At 46.6% G+C, this 13,468-nt stretch overlaps 1 protein-coding gene across 1 annotated transcript in view; it reads right to left on the reverse strand.

Annotated features, from left to right (window-relative positions):
• EIF3A (eukaryotic translation initiation factor 3 subunit A) overlaps window positions 1-13,468 on the reverse strand; it is an 812,143-nt gene that overhangs the window by 698,589 nt on the left and 100,086 nt on the right. The window contains exons 4-5 of the mRNA XM_069611926.1: window positions 5,704-5,867; window positions 5,165-5,364 (exon numbers count right to left, since the gene is read on the reverse strand). Of these exons, the coding sequence (XP_069468027.1) occupies window positions 5,165-5,364; window positions 5,704-5,867 (364 nt within the window). The remainder of the gene's footprint in view (window positions 1-5,164; window positions 5,365-5,703; window positions 5,868-13,468) is intronic.

The raw sequence follows: 13,468 nt of genomic DNA on the forward strand, positions 1-13,468 counted from the left end.
GCCAATGACTGCCCTCTTCCTAAACCACGCCTCTGGCAGCCATCTTCAGATTTGGTAGGAGGTAAAGTGGCTGTATGACCAAGAAGAGCCGCCGAGGGGCAGGAGGAAGGGTTCCCATGTGAATCCATGCCAGACCCATGCTGGAGACTACTGTTAAAGTGAAGTAACTTGTTCCTTCTCCAGCTTGGGGTCTGGCATGGAGTCACATACTCATGAAGAATACATAACAGTACATACGTACACCACCACGGGAGGTGGTAAGGCTCAACAGAAGCAATATCTTACCTACTCACCAGGCTCACCTTCAAGCAAACAGGTTGCGTAGCACTGCTTGGCTGACTCAGGACGACTCCTCTGGAATCCCTGTTGACGCAGTAGAATTTCGTGAAGGTGTGAGAGACCTCCACGTGGCAGCCCTGCAAACGTCCAGCAGGGGCACATCAGACAGGAACGCTGTTGCAGCAATCGCTCTGGTAGAATGGGTTCTTGGACGGCCAGCCAGCGGTCTGTTTGCCAACTGGTGACAATGAGTGATTCAGCCAGAGAGCCACCTGGAGATGGAAGCCTTGGACAAAGCCTTCCCATGGTTCACAGGACCAAATTTCACAAAAAGCTGAGAAATCTTCCAGAAAACCTTTGTGCAGGCCACAAAACATCAGCGCTCGAGCCACATCCAGTGAGTGCAAAGTTCTTTCAGCCAGCGACGAAGGGGTCAGAAAAAACAGATGATACCAAGGGCTCATTGAGATGAAATTCCGATGGAACCTTGGGCATGAAGGAGGGATGCGTCTGCAGCACCTCCTTTGTCTTGTGGAAATTCAAGCAAGGCCGCTTGCAGGACAGGGCCTGGATTTCACCTACTCTCCTGGTCGAGTTGATGGCCACGAGGAAAGATGTCTGCCAACTTAAGGGGAGCTTGATGCGTCGGCTCGAATGTGGCCCCCGTGAGCCTAGTCAGCACCACATGGAGTTCCCATGCCAGGGCAGGCGCCTTCACCGGCGGGAACGAGCGGAACAGTCATTTGATTAACTCTTTCACTAGGCAGCGCAATCAAAGACCATCATCCTGGAGATGTGGTGTAGCGGGAGATATCAGCCAGATACCTAGATGGAGGCGTGTGCCAGCCCTGACTTAACCAACAATAAGTATGGAAGGACTTGGGGGCTGTGACCCTCAAAGGGTTAATCTTCTGCGACCGGCACCAAGTCGCAAAATGCTTCCATGTGTGTCTAACACTTCAGAGTCAACAATGCCCTGGCCTTAGTGAGGACCTCCCTGCAGCTCGCAACCACCAAACTAATGCTGCAGCAGCCAGGCCTTCAGGTTCAGCGATCCTGGGTTGTGGTGCTGGATCGCACCTCCTTCTCTGGCGAGAACCACCGCAACCACTGGTAGCTTGGCTGGAGGGGACATGGACATGCTGAAAAGGTCTGTGCACCAACTGTAGGGAACGCATACAGTAACAGGGCTTCCCAAGGGAAGGAAAATGCGTGCCCCATACTCCCTGGCTGGGGGAACCTGCTGGCGAACTTCCGGCACTCTGTTCGTCGCCGCCTCAAACAGATCAATCTGGCGACTGCCCCACCTGAGGAAGAGGTTGTCCACTTGATCTTGCCGAAGCTCCCTCTCATGGCAAAAGCGCAGCTCCCTGCTGAGGGAGTCCGACTGTGTTCTCGACTCCGGCCAGGTGAAAAGGAATGAGAAACATCCCCTGGGCGATGGCCCAGTGCCACAACTCCTGCGCCTCTCTGGAGAGTGAGAATCTGGTATTCCCTGCTTCCTGACAATGTAGAATACCTGTGCTGTCTGTTAAGTCTGCAATATGTTTCCTTTTATTTTTAAAGGTTTTTCAAAAGCAAAAAAAAATTAAAAAAACAAACTTACTCAAGGTTTCTTAATAAAACTATTAATTTATTTCACAGTCAGTTATATAAGCCTTCTTCAGAAAGGGAGCAAAATATGCAACTTAAATATACCTCAAAACACTCAGTTTCTCTAAATCAGATGTCCATTGGGGATGGCACACAAACACTTAATACACCCTCTTAAATAGCTAGGACACTGTAGACATGATTCATCACTGGTACATTTAGATCACTACTGGGTTTGGTGTAAAAGATAGACTAGAGGAATAAAACAAAGGTTAAAAATAATTCATGAACAGGTAAGCACTTTTAGAAACCTTCCAAAGCAGAGTAAATTAACCCTTTCCTGGGGGAAAAGCCAAAGCACAAACTGAGGTAAAGAGGAATCTCTCAGGGAGCCAGGACAGCCAATATTAATTGCACAATGTCATGGGGAGCTGAAGATCTTTGCAGGTAGGTAAAAAGTCTTGCACATGGTTTTTAGAAATGTTTGTAGAAATAGAACATTTGAAGGGCCACAAGCTGTGAGGCTTGTGAGGAGCAAAGTTTTATCAACTCTGCAAGGTAACCAAGACAGGTCTCAACTGAGAGCAAGTAAGGCTACACAAGAGGCAAGTCCTCTTCGACTTTACAGTACCTCTGGTTAAAACAAATTGTTCCAGCTGGCTTCTGTTCCTGAGCAGCTCTGCAGGTCCTGTTCCTGAGCCTCAGTCATGGTGACAAGAGGGAGGACGTCTGGGGACCCCTGCTCTGCAATGGGAAGGTCAGCAGCAGCAATGGGCAAACTTCGATTCAGCGGTTCTTCAGTGTTTCAGCTCCTCGTGTGACAGCAAATAGCAATACAGCGGTTCTTGGATACCACTTATGACTTTCCTCACATCTGGGGTCCAACACTGTTGATGTGGCTCAGGCTTGGTCAGTCCTGCAACAAGAAGTCTGAGCATCTTCCAAGCGCTCGGGTCCGACTTAAAAGCAACACACAATCTGGTGTTCCTCTCCCTGGCTCTTCGGTTCCAGCAGCAGCTGCAGTGGCAATGCAACCAGCTTCGAGAGGATGACAGGCTTACTTTGGAGTTGATTGATCCCACCAACATAAAAAGGGAGAAGTCGTCCTTGCAGGGCTTCTCTAGTCGAGGCAGATTCGCAGCTTCAGCAGAGCAGCAGGGCTTCACCGGACAAACCAACGGTCTAGGAGTTCCAGCAGGCGTCTCTTCCAAGTTCTTCTTCGGATTCCTTTGTCCAGTTAATGTTAAAGGATATTTGTACCACGCACGCACTACCACCACAGGAGTGGTCCCCTGGCGGCTCAGAAAAAGAGAGGAGGGGGGTGAGTTAGTGGGAATAAGCTGGAAAAGTGCAAGAGAGCACTGATGTGCTGTTGGTAGCCTCAGCTGGTAGCTCCGTTGGCTGGGCTTGGGGTGTTTTATGGTTGATAGTCGTGTGCTGTTCAAGTCTGTGTGCAAGTCTATGTGTGGTTTGTTTTGTTGTAGCAATGTAGTGAAGTGAACTCTGCCTTCCAAGCCAAAAAGCCTTCCCTTTAATGCAGGTTTCTCCCATTAATTGCAGCCTAGCTGCCAATCACACAGCAGGGTGGCTGTCTTTGCCGGACAGCCAGCCCGCCAATCACCTTTGGGTGTATTCCGGTAACCAAGGATACTAAGCACAGGGAGTTTCAGGAACCTCCCTCGCTTCCTGCCCTGCACGCTGGAGCCAGAGGCAGGCTTCAGCAGTGAACCCCGCCAAAGACAAAACTAACAAAGGGACCAAACCTAATTTGGCACGCAGAGTAAGTCTCAAGAAGGACCTTTACAACAAGAAATGGTGAAAAAAGACTGGGGCCATTTTGACAAAATGAGCTCCCATGGGTAGAAACACACATTGGTAGGAATAAGTAAACCACTGCCACCAGCCATTAATTGTAGAAAGGGTAACAAATTTTACATGAGAAACTAGACAAAGCGGATACTAAGTAACCCCTGCAGCACCCTATTGTAAGCTAGTGTGTGCTGGGTCTAGAAAGTTCCACATTTAAGTAAAGTCAATTTCACTTCACTGCTCTTGGAAACAGTAGTTTCACCAAGAGAAGGTATTTAAACCTTTGGGAAATCTGAAAGACTCCCCTGTGCCACTGCACTGAAGGTGCTGTGTGTCGCAATGTAAAAAGGTTGATGCCGATGGAGTTTGTCAGACTCCAAAACCAACAGAAACAGTTCCTATCAAAGAAAAATACATTAGACAGTGGGAAAAAGGTCTCCCTCTCTCCAGGATAAAAATGTAAAGTTCTAAAGTCCAGCAAGAGAGCTGGGGATCTCCAAGGTAGCAGGGAATTGGCACATTTCTGATAATTCTCTTTAACAGCAGTCATTGGCTGAGGCAGTATGACCCAGAGCTCAGTGATTGGTCTATAGGAGAAAGAGCGTTTGTAAGTGAAATGGAAACTTTTCTTTTACCGAGTATTCCCAGCCTGACAGGAATAGTCATGAGCATGCCAAACCCCATGCTGGAGAAAATCATTTGCATTGATGAACCAGATATTATATTGCTGAACGGCAGTGTACCGACAGGAACTAAATTTTCGCTGCCGAAACTCATTCCAAACACCGACATATCCAATAATGACTTCTTCCAAATCTCACCATAAAGAAAATCTTCACCCACAATGTTGGCTCATCACCATAGACACTGGGCAACTGCTGTGTTACAAGCTCAATATCCAATCCAGTGCAAGTATACTAGCATGCTTCACTGATCTATAGATAATTCCATGGACAAGGGGCTCCCTCACAGGCTTTAAACTGCCTACATTCATCCACAAAGCTCTATTCTATTGACATGGGTAGTATAGCTCAGTTGCAACACGCTCATCTTGGAAGCAAGATGACGCAAAGCAGCACAGGTTCAAATCCCGGGTCTGCACTTACAAACCTCTTCGGTATTAAGTGCATTGTAAAAAAAAACAATGCTACAAATTCCCTCCATCGCCCCCTCTAGACTTCCATGTTCCCTCTTCTGAAATTACTTCCCTCAATGGCTGAATGCAATGTGCCCCCCATGACCATTTGTCACAGGATATGGCCAATGAGAGGGTTAGACCGAAGCATATGGTGAGCCAAAGCTTGCAGATCCCTCCTGCAGATAACCAGAGAAACCGCTAGAATGCTTCTTCCCGCATTCAAGATTATAGAATATTTAGTGCATTTATAGCACGGTCTAAATTTAAACGTGTGCACTTTAAGTGGTCAGTGGAGGAACTCCACTGAAACTAGCTGCTCTGTGGCATGCAAAAAGGCCCATTTACCTGCCAAAGTTCCATGCTGATGGCACTGTCAAGCTGGACCAGGCGTGTCTCCAGGTGCATGGATTGACTCTCTGGGTTATTTAGGTTGATAGCAGTGCTCTGGTTGTGGTGACGCTGTATCTGCCCAAGATGCATCCGCAGATTGTCACATAGTTTGCGAAACTCAGCCTTGCGAGTGTACAGCAAGCAGAATCTGAAAGCTGGAAATGGGTGGAATTTTACATAGACCAACATTAGGGACAACAGTTAGATATAAATCAGCTTTCAAGTCATTCCACTTTAATTGTTTACATAGGAACACATTCTGGAAAAGATGGTACAAACATTTCACAAAATTATAGACCCAACTAAAAAACTGTGCAAAAACATTAGCAATGTACTTCGTTTTTTTCTCGAAAAGATACATGGCTTAGTTGCTGCCTGCTTCATTCATGAAGGCAGCCTCAACAAGGACAGTATCACACCCACCCCACCGTTAGCTGCACATACCCGCTCAAAATAGAGGTCAGTTAAAGATGTGCTGCTATCCACCACATTACCTTGCTGTGCAATGTCATGATACAAGCGCTCCACCTTAGAGTTGTTTCGCAAAAGGTCCAAACACTGCCTGTACGATTCCCACAAAAACTTCACCCAAGGAGTAAGGAGCAGTCGATCAGTACGATCCTGGGTGTCCTCCCCACTCACAGCACTCAGAAGAACACTGAAAGACAAAACAATTCGACTACCTCTCAAGCCAACAATGTCCACCATCAAATTCAAATTTCAAAAAGCACAAATACTTAACAGGTCATTTTCAATGAGTTTTGCTAAAGTCATGTGTCGACTGCTAGCTTGTCCTACAGCATTCGAAAACCAGTTTGGCAAACTAGCTTTGCTTCAGTGCTTCCTCTCAAAACAAATCCCACTCCAGTACTAAGTATTCCCACTTATGCCTTCTCCCCATCCAACACCCGTACTGGAGTGACTAAGCAGAATACCGGACAGAGACATGGGACCTCTACTGGGCGTTAGGATACAGGAATATACCTGCAGACTGGCTGCCTATGAATGCTGTCATTATTGAGGACTGCATTTTATTTTTTGTATTTTTTAATGTCATTTCATTTTTAAATAACTCGACCCCAGACTAACTGCCTAGACTTGTGCCTCTGTCTTAGTTCACAAAGGCATGTTTAAAACATAGGCTCTGGTCTGAGGGGCCACAAGGTGTGGTTATTCTGCTCAGCCTGTTGCACCCCCCCCGAACCCTGACCCCCCCATGAGCTGCAGTCTACTAATCGAGCAGGAGAGCTGCTTCAAACCAAGCGAAGTATTGCTCCAACATGCACCTGGAAGCAGATCTGCCTCCTGAAGGTTGCTTGGAAGTCTAGTCTCAGCTTTATTGTTCACACGGTCTCAAAATAGATCTGCTGCCCTCCCCCATTACAAGATCTCTCCTCGGAAGCTGCATCTCTTAACCCGGTCCCTTATTTTATTATTGACTACCTATAAGCAGAATGTGTTTTTTCAATGTCTGTATGTTCCAGTCTGCCTTAAAGTCTTACAATACGAAGTACCCGTAAGCGGTGAAGACAGCTAGGATGTTTTACTTTATCCCACAGGGACTGTTCCATGCTCAGTGTGTTGCTGGGCATTCACCTCAGTCGTCATGGGGCCTGAACGGAGCAGGGGTTTCAACAACTAGGATCTACCATTCCATGTGAACATGGAACACTTAACACTTTGTCCTTGTGTAGTGATGAGGTATACAAGAAGGGTTGCACTTTAAAATTGCAAGTCAGCTGATAAATCATTTTGATGTCCTGGACTAAAGCAGGGGTGCATCACCTGCATGCATGCATGTCACTCAAGTTATGTTCCAAACACTTAATCGTGATAGACGTGAATGTATTTTTTTCAAAAAGGTAGAAGGCGTCCCTCTCCAGAAAACATGGCATGATAACCTGTTCTGTGGTTTTTTTCTTCCCACTTTGAGATTTCTCTACCATTGAGCCAGTCCATAGGCGCTCCTTTGCGAGAACGAACGCGGCTAAATGACCTGTTCTTTGGGAAAGTACCCACCCGAGAGTCCGCAGCCACACTTTAGCTCACTGTACCTTTCACAGATGGGAAATATTAATTTGCATATCTGTCTTTGTCCCGCCCACATGGGCAGTCAAGCACCAAAACGCTACGGCAATTCCCTTCTGAAATAGACGAGACTAATCAATTCATGAACGACAAGCCTCTAACCATCACATACATGCAACTGCTGGTGGTCCTCCCTCCCCCATCCGGAGGAATAAAACAAATTGGTTTTAGTGGCTCTTCATAGGTCTCTCTACTTCAGTCTGCATGGTTCTTAGGACAGATTTCCATACTCTGGCCTAGTGGACAGAGGTATAGATTGCCAACCCAGTATTGTGACAGGGGCAACTCTAAGTTCAAGGTAGCAAGGAGAGTAGTCTAGGCCAAGTCTAAAGTGTTTGTGAGCTTGTAAGGGGTCCACAATGAGCACACAGTGAAACAGTCAAGCAACACCCTTAGACAATCATGCATAAAAACACTAATAAATACACACAATCACTGGAGTAAGGCAAAATGCATATCAAACCCCTGAAAAGGAAGGTACAGGTTAGTATGAGCACTACAGGTACACAGTTAGATGACTAGCTTCAGAGGTCCATCAAGATGTTTGAGGCCTGCACCCAAAAGTTGAGCAGAGTTCCATGCACTTTTGTGAAGCTGAACAAATTAAGGTAGGGTCTCTGCGGTCCAATGAACAGTTCCAAGTGGTAAGGGAACAGAATCTAGCAAGTTATATCAAAACGTTGGGGGGGGGGGGGGGGGGGGGGGAGTTAGGGGTTCAGGTAAGTATCGTCACAACTCACGTACTCGATTCTTCGTAGGGATTGGCAGGTCTGCCAAAGAGGGTCCAAGGTTGCTTTCCTTCGCTCTCAACCCCCCTAAAGTCCCCCTCCCCCCGTTGACCTCAGCCCTTGATGCCCAGGGATTGCAGGTTTCAGCACTTCCCAGCTTTTTGACTAATTCTGCTGCAAAGTATTCCAGGTGAAAAAGGCTAAAGAACTATGCAGAGCCCCCCCCTCAGGACAGGACACAGTTAAGCAGTTATGGATGACGGCCACCGATGCAGTGATTCAAAGGGATTCACTTGCCGCAGTTAATACTTTGCCTACTATCTTGGGTCAACTTGATGCTAGGACCACAACATTTCATAGAGGTAAGTCTTATTTGATAAGCTGATTCCTCAAAATCCAGGCCTCAACTCGGAACGGCGACGTCTGCAGCACGGTAGCTCAAACTCATAGCTATTCAGCCATTGGGAGGTCCAGGGGCACTTCTTCATAGGATTCCGAGCCGACGTAGAGAATGAATGTTCCCTCCACTCCAAGGGTCACAGCTCCTTGGCAGGACTGCTGGAGATCTTCAACAAGAACAGGCTTCAGCAGGACAGCACCAGAAATTGCTCACCAGGCCTTCTTCCAACAGGTCTTCTGTCTCCTCGACAGTCTTGCAGCTGGACAGAATTCTTGGCTCCTTTGGTTTCTTCCAGGATCTCTCGAGTAGGCGCAGGGTTCCTCTTATCCAAAAAAAACATTTAAGATCTGAAACTCCCACTACCAAATGACAGATCTAGCACAGACACAAACCCCAGTATTAGTCCAATCAGGGCCACTAGCAACAAAAATGAATGCATACCACTCAGACACACAAACCAGTTTCTGGGTTGGGACCAGAAAGTCCAACCCACTTCCTGGCAATAATCGCACTTAGCCCTCCAGTAGCCCGCCAAAAGCCTCTTCTTTCCGAAGTCCATATAAGAATTAAGTTACTAAAAGTAGTAATAAAGTAAGACGAGTAAGGGAAACAAGGTTTCCCAGTACTGACAGCTAGAAGGACATGCAAGTTTCCTGATGACAAATGAGCAAAAGCCAGTGTAGTGACGCTTAAGGCTTCCCTGCAATAAAAAAAAGAAAAAAGGTCAGAATCAAAAATAAAAGCGAAAGGTTTGGGGGTCCATAGTAATGGAAGGAAAGGTGCTGTGAAGAGAAATCTTTCCCAACAAGGGTCACATTACACATTTCCAACACGGACAAACAAGTCAGAGGAATGTTGTATTAGGCTGTTAAAAATATGGTATAGACTGTACAAACGAAATACCACAGAGCAACTGCAAGGAGGATGCTTTATTGGGCTACCATGTACATGTTGATTGTGCATGCATTGGTGTGGTCCCCAAGTCAAGCTTTGCGGACAGCAAATGTAGATTGCGCAGGCCAGTTGTCATTTGTGGTTGAGATCTACAATGTTCTAAACTCACCCAAACAAACAAATACCCTTGTACAACTCATTTTAATACTTGCTAGAACCTCACATTTTGTTTTTTATTTAAAACACTATTAAACATGCATCCGAATTGCTAGCTTGAATTTGAAACCATTTGCCTTAGTTTGTGCAAGAGTACAGCTTTTGTGAGTGAATCCTGTCTGACAGGACTGTCATTAAATGGTGTTGCATTTTGCAAAGCTCGTTATCAATCAGCAGCAAAGCTGGTGCAATTGCTACTAGACCGGGAATCAGAATATATTGTAAAGGATCATTGATTTGAAATCGTGAAATATTAGGCCCAAGGTGAAAGATGGCACACATCTAGAAGACCCCACTGATTTATGCAGTGTGATAAATCCCCCTAACTGGGCAGAATCCAATGCATCCATGTTCTGCTCAATGCCCTCTCCTAGTGAGACCCCCCCCCAGCACTTTTTGCTGGACGGTTGGACCTTTATCTTCTTCTCCTGAAAGAGGGGAGCCGTTTCCCCATCATACATTCTTACATGCTCCTTCAAGAGTTTTGCTTTCCTCCATAAATCTTAAATGCATCCGTTAGGACTTTTGCAGCACACAGCACCCTCTGTGCAGTGTTGCTGGGGACCCTTTGAATTCTCCATTTTATAGTTCCATTATCCCCAAGAACTACCGTTGGTAAGGGAAGAGGGATACTCTGTACCCTTCCTAAAACTTTGGCTTATGAAAGATTAGCAAACACCGCCTTATGTGGAGTGCTAAGGGGATATCTTCTCTCTGCTCCTGTGACTTTTTGGTCACAATGACAACCCTTACAGTTCTGGCTGGTGACAGTGGACGTGTTCTGAATGTCGGTTTTGCCTTTGGCCGGAACCCTTTGTGAAGTCCAGCTTGGTGTCTGTAAGGACAGGAAGTATGGAAGGAGGCCGAAACTCCCCTGTCCTTTGTATGCTGATGTGCATGAATGTAACCAGTTCCCACTGGGGATGGCTGTCCAGATTGGACAGCAATCCGTCCCTTTCGGCAAACTGCAGAGAGTTTGCAGAGGAGTGAATGGGGAAAACTGAATAAAAGGTGAGGTTCCTGAGGCAGAAGGCAAGACGACCAGTGAACCAGACTATCCGAAGCAAGATGACCAGAGATGCCGACAGACCCTTCCAATAACAAGCAACCACTACTGTCAGGACCCAATTTTCTTATGAACAGGAGCTCTGAAGAGGACTACTTCCCTTTGGCTTGTGGGACCAACCAGCCCTAAGACGAACTACAGATCGAGTCATCCCCTGAGGTGCTGTGACCATCGAGGGTTACAAACCGCGACACCAGTGGACCTCCAACCCATTTGAAGTGCCACGTCTTGGCATGACCGAATCTACCCAGAACTTTGGTGAGCTCCAGTTGGACCTCCAGAGGCACGATTCCACTCATCCAAGTCCCCTCACCAGAGTGCAGGGCTGCAGAATCGGAAGATCGACCGGGCGGTAACCGTTCATTGTTGGAGCAGATAAAAAGGCACCAAAACCGCAGACTGACACGGGAGAGCGAAAAAACCTTACTAATGGTCCTTTCTCGCGACTGCTGCTGCAACATCCCATTCAGAGTCCATCCTTTTGTCCCCAGACCGAGGAATCTGGAGACAGGGTACATTGCTGCTGCACAGGAAAGAATCCAGCTACATTCTCAACCACCGTAAGGTACTGTGGGACGCAAGGTAGAACTTCTCTCAAGCCGAACAGTCATTAGTGTGACTGGCGGGCGATACCAGTTATTTGGGTGTTCACACATACCTCTTACCTAGGCTAGCAGCTTTTTTTTTTTTAGGGAGTCCTTTGCATGGTCCTTCATAACTTATCCTGCTAAAGCATTCTAAGAAGCTCTGGAACGTCGCCTTTTCTGATGCTGCATAAGACTTTCTCCCATCCTACACTGACTTTAATGAACTCTTGACCAGGTAGGGAATGGACTGCTAAAGCATTAGAATCCTTGAAGTGTTACTAAGAAGTAAACCACTGCTATTAGTGTTGAATAATCCTTATTTTCATTCCTACAGACTTTGTCTGAATGACTTTGAAAATGAATGACTCATTTCACTGTAACAAATATGCGCACCACTGTTTAAACAATGCGACTCATTCTCATTAATTGTAAGCGCGAGAAACTATTATTGAAGCAGTCACCTATGAAAAGTATTGTTACTATGTCATACGAGTATGACGTGCATTACTCACCGTAATAACATTTCTGATGATTGTATCTAGGTAGATTCACATGCTGTGCATTTGGTACGACATCCAGTGGTAACAGCAGAGTATTGCATCTTGTCTTTCGGGGACCAAAAGGGGACATTGGCATAGGCGCGTCTGTAACACTATCCATATCGTGACATGTAGTGTACCCAAAATCCCTCACGCGCTGAGGTCCCTCCGATTGTGTTTTTTCTGCCATGATGTCGCCCAGGCTATTCTGAGTACATAAAGAAAGAAAGTAGTTAAACGTCTATGTTCCTTCCACCCGAGCGGGGAGGCTCACGGTGGGCACATGTGAATCTAAGCAGATACAATCAGAAATGCTATTATGGTGAGTAATGCAGGTGTTCTGATGCTCGTTAGGCTTAGAATCACATGCTGTGCATTGACTAGCGAGCAGTACCCGGAGTTGGAGGTAGGTTGTGAGAAGGAACAATAGTGAAAAGAAGTCTTAATACTGCTTGTCCCACCTGAGAATCAGATCTAGAATGAGTATCTAGGCAATAGTGTTTTGAAAAGGTGTGTACAGAACTCCAGGTTGCCGCTTTGCAAATGGACTCAAGAACATTTGCAATGAATTCTATGTAAGCCCCCAGTGCCCTGAGTAGTGTGCTGATTTAGAGACAGGATCCCCTTCTCTACCAACTGCCACTGAAACAAAAAACTGGTTTGTTTTCCTCAGTGGTTTTGTTCTTTCCAGGTAAAACCTGTCTGCCCTGCGCACAGCTAGTGTGTGCTGGCCATGCTAGTGGGATTCTGGAAGAAAAGTGGGTAGTTCAATTGATTGGTTCACATGGAACTTCGAAATGAATTTATGTTCGAACCGGGGATGAGTGTGCAGAACCACCTTATCCCTGTGGACTGTAACAAAAGGGTCTAGAACTGAAAGGGCCTGTAGTTCACTAACCCTTCTAATAGTGATAGCCACTAGGAAGGCCGTCTTCTAAGTAAGGTCTTTTAGACTTGCTTTATGCATTGGTTCAAAGGGAGACCCCCCCTGAGTCTGGTCAATACCACATTTAGATCCCATCTGGGAACTGTGTTAGAAACGGGGGGATGAATTCTCTTAACCCCTTCCATTAAGGGCTTAACAGGTATTTTCCACCACGACACCTGTTGTGTCAGTGTAGGCTGAGAGAGCAGCTAGGTGAACCTTTAGGGAATTAAAAACCGGTCCCAAGTCTAACAAGTGGGTCAGGTACATCAATGTGGGTAGGAGAGCAGTCAATCGGGTTGATGCCCTTGGTATTGCACCAGATGACAAAGCGTTTCCACTTACTGGAATAGCAATACCAGTATGTCCATGTATCTCTGAGGGAGTTGATGTCCGAACTCTATGAACTCAGGAGCCAGGCCACTAAGTTCAGAGTTTGTGGGCATGGGTGTAGTGTTTACCCTCTGTCGCCGAGACAGCATGTACGGGTAGGGCAACTTCACAGGAGGGGAGAGGGACATCTCCATCAGATGAGAACCAGGGTTGGCGGGCCCACATGGGAGCCACCAATATCATTGCGACTGTTTCCTGGTGCATCTTGGGCACTATCTTGTTGGGTGGTGGTGTCGGGGGCTTGCAAAAACAAATTTCCCTGACCAGGTTATCCAGAACCCGTTCTCCCAAGGAGCGGTTCTGGGGATACCCGTGTGCGTAGTCTTGGCATTGGGCGTTCTCCTGAGTGGCGAACAAGTCGATCTCTGGGAAGCCCCATTCGGCGAAGACGGAGACAATGTCTTTGTGTAGACGCCATTCGTA

The sequence above is a fragment of the Ambystoma mexicanum genome, chromosome 8 (genome assembly GCF_040938575.1).
Source record: "Ambystoma mexicanum isolate Mex_15411 chromosome 8, UKY_AmexF1_1, whole genome shotgun sequence".
Lineage (NCBI taxonomy): Eukaryota > Metazoa > Chordata > Amphibia > Caudata > Ambystomatidae > Ambystoma > Ambystoma mexicanum.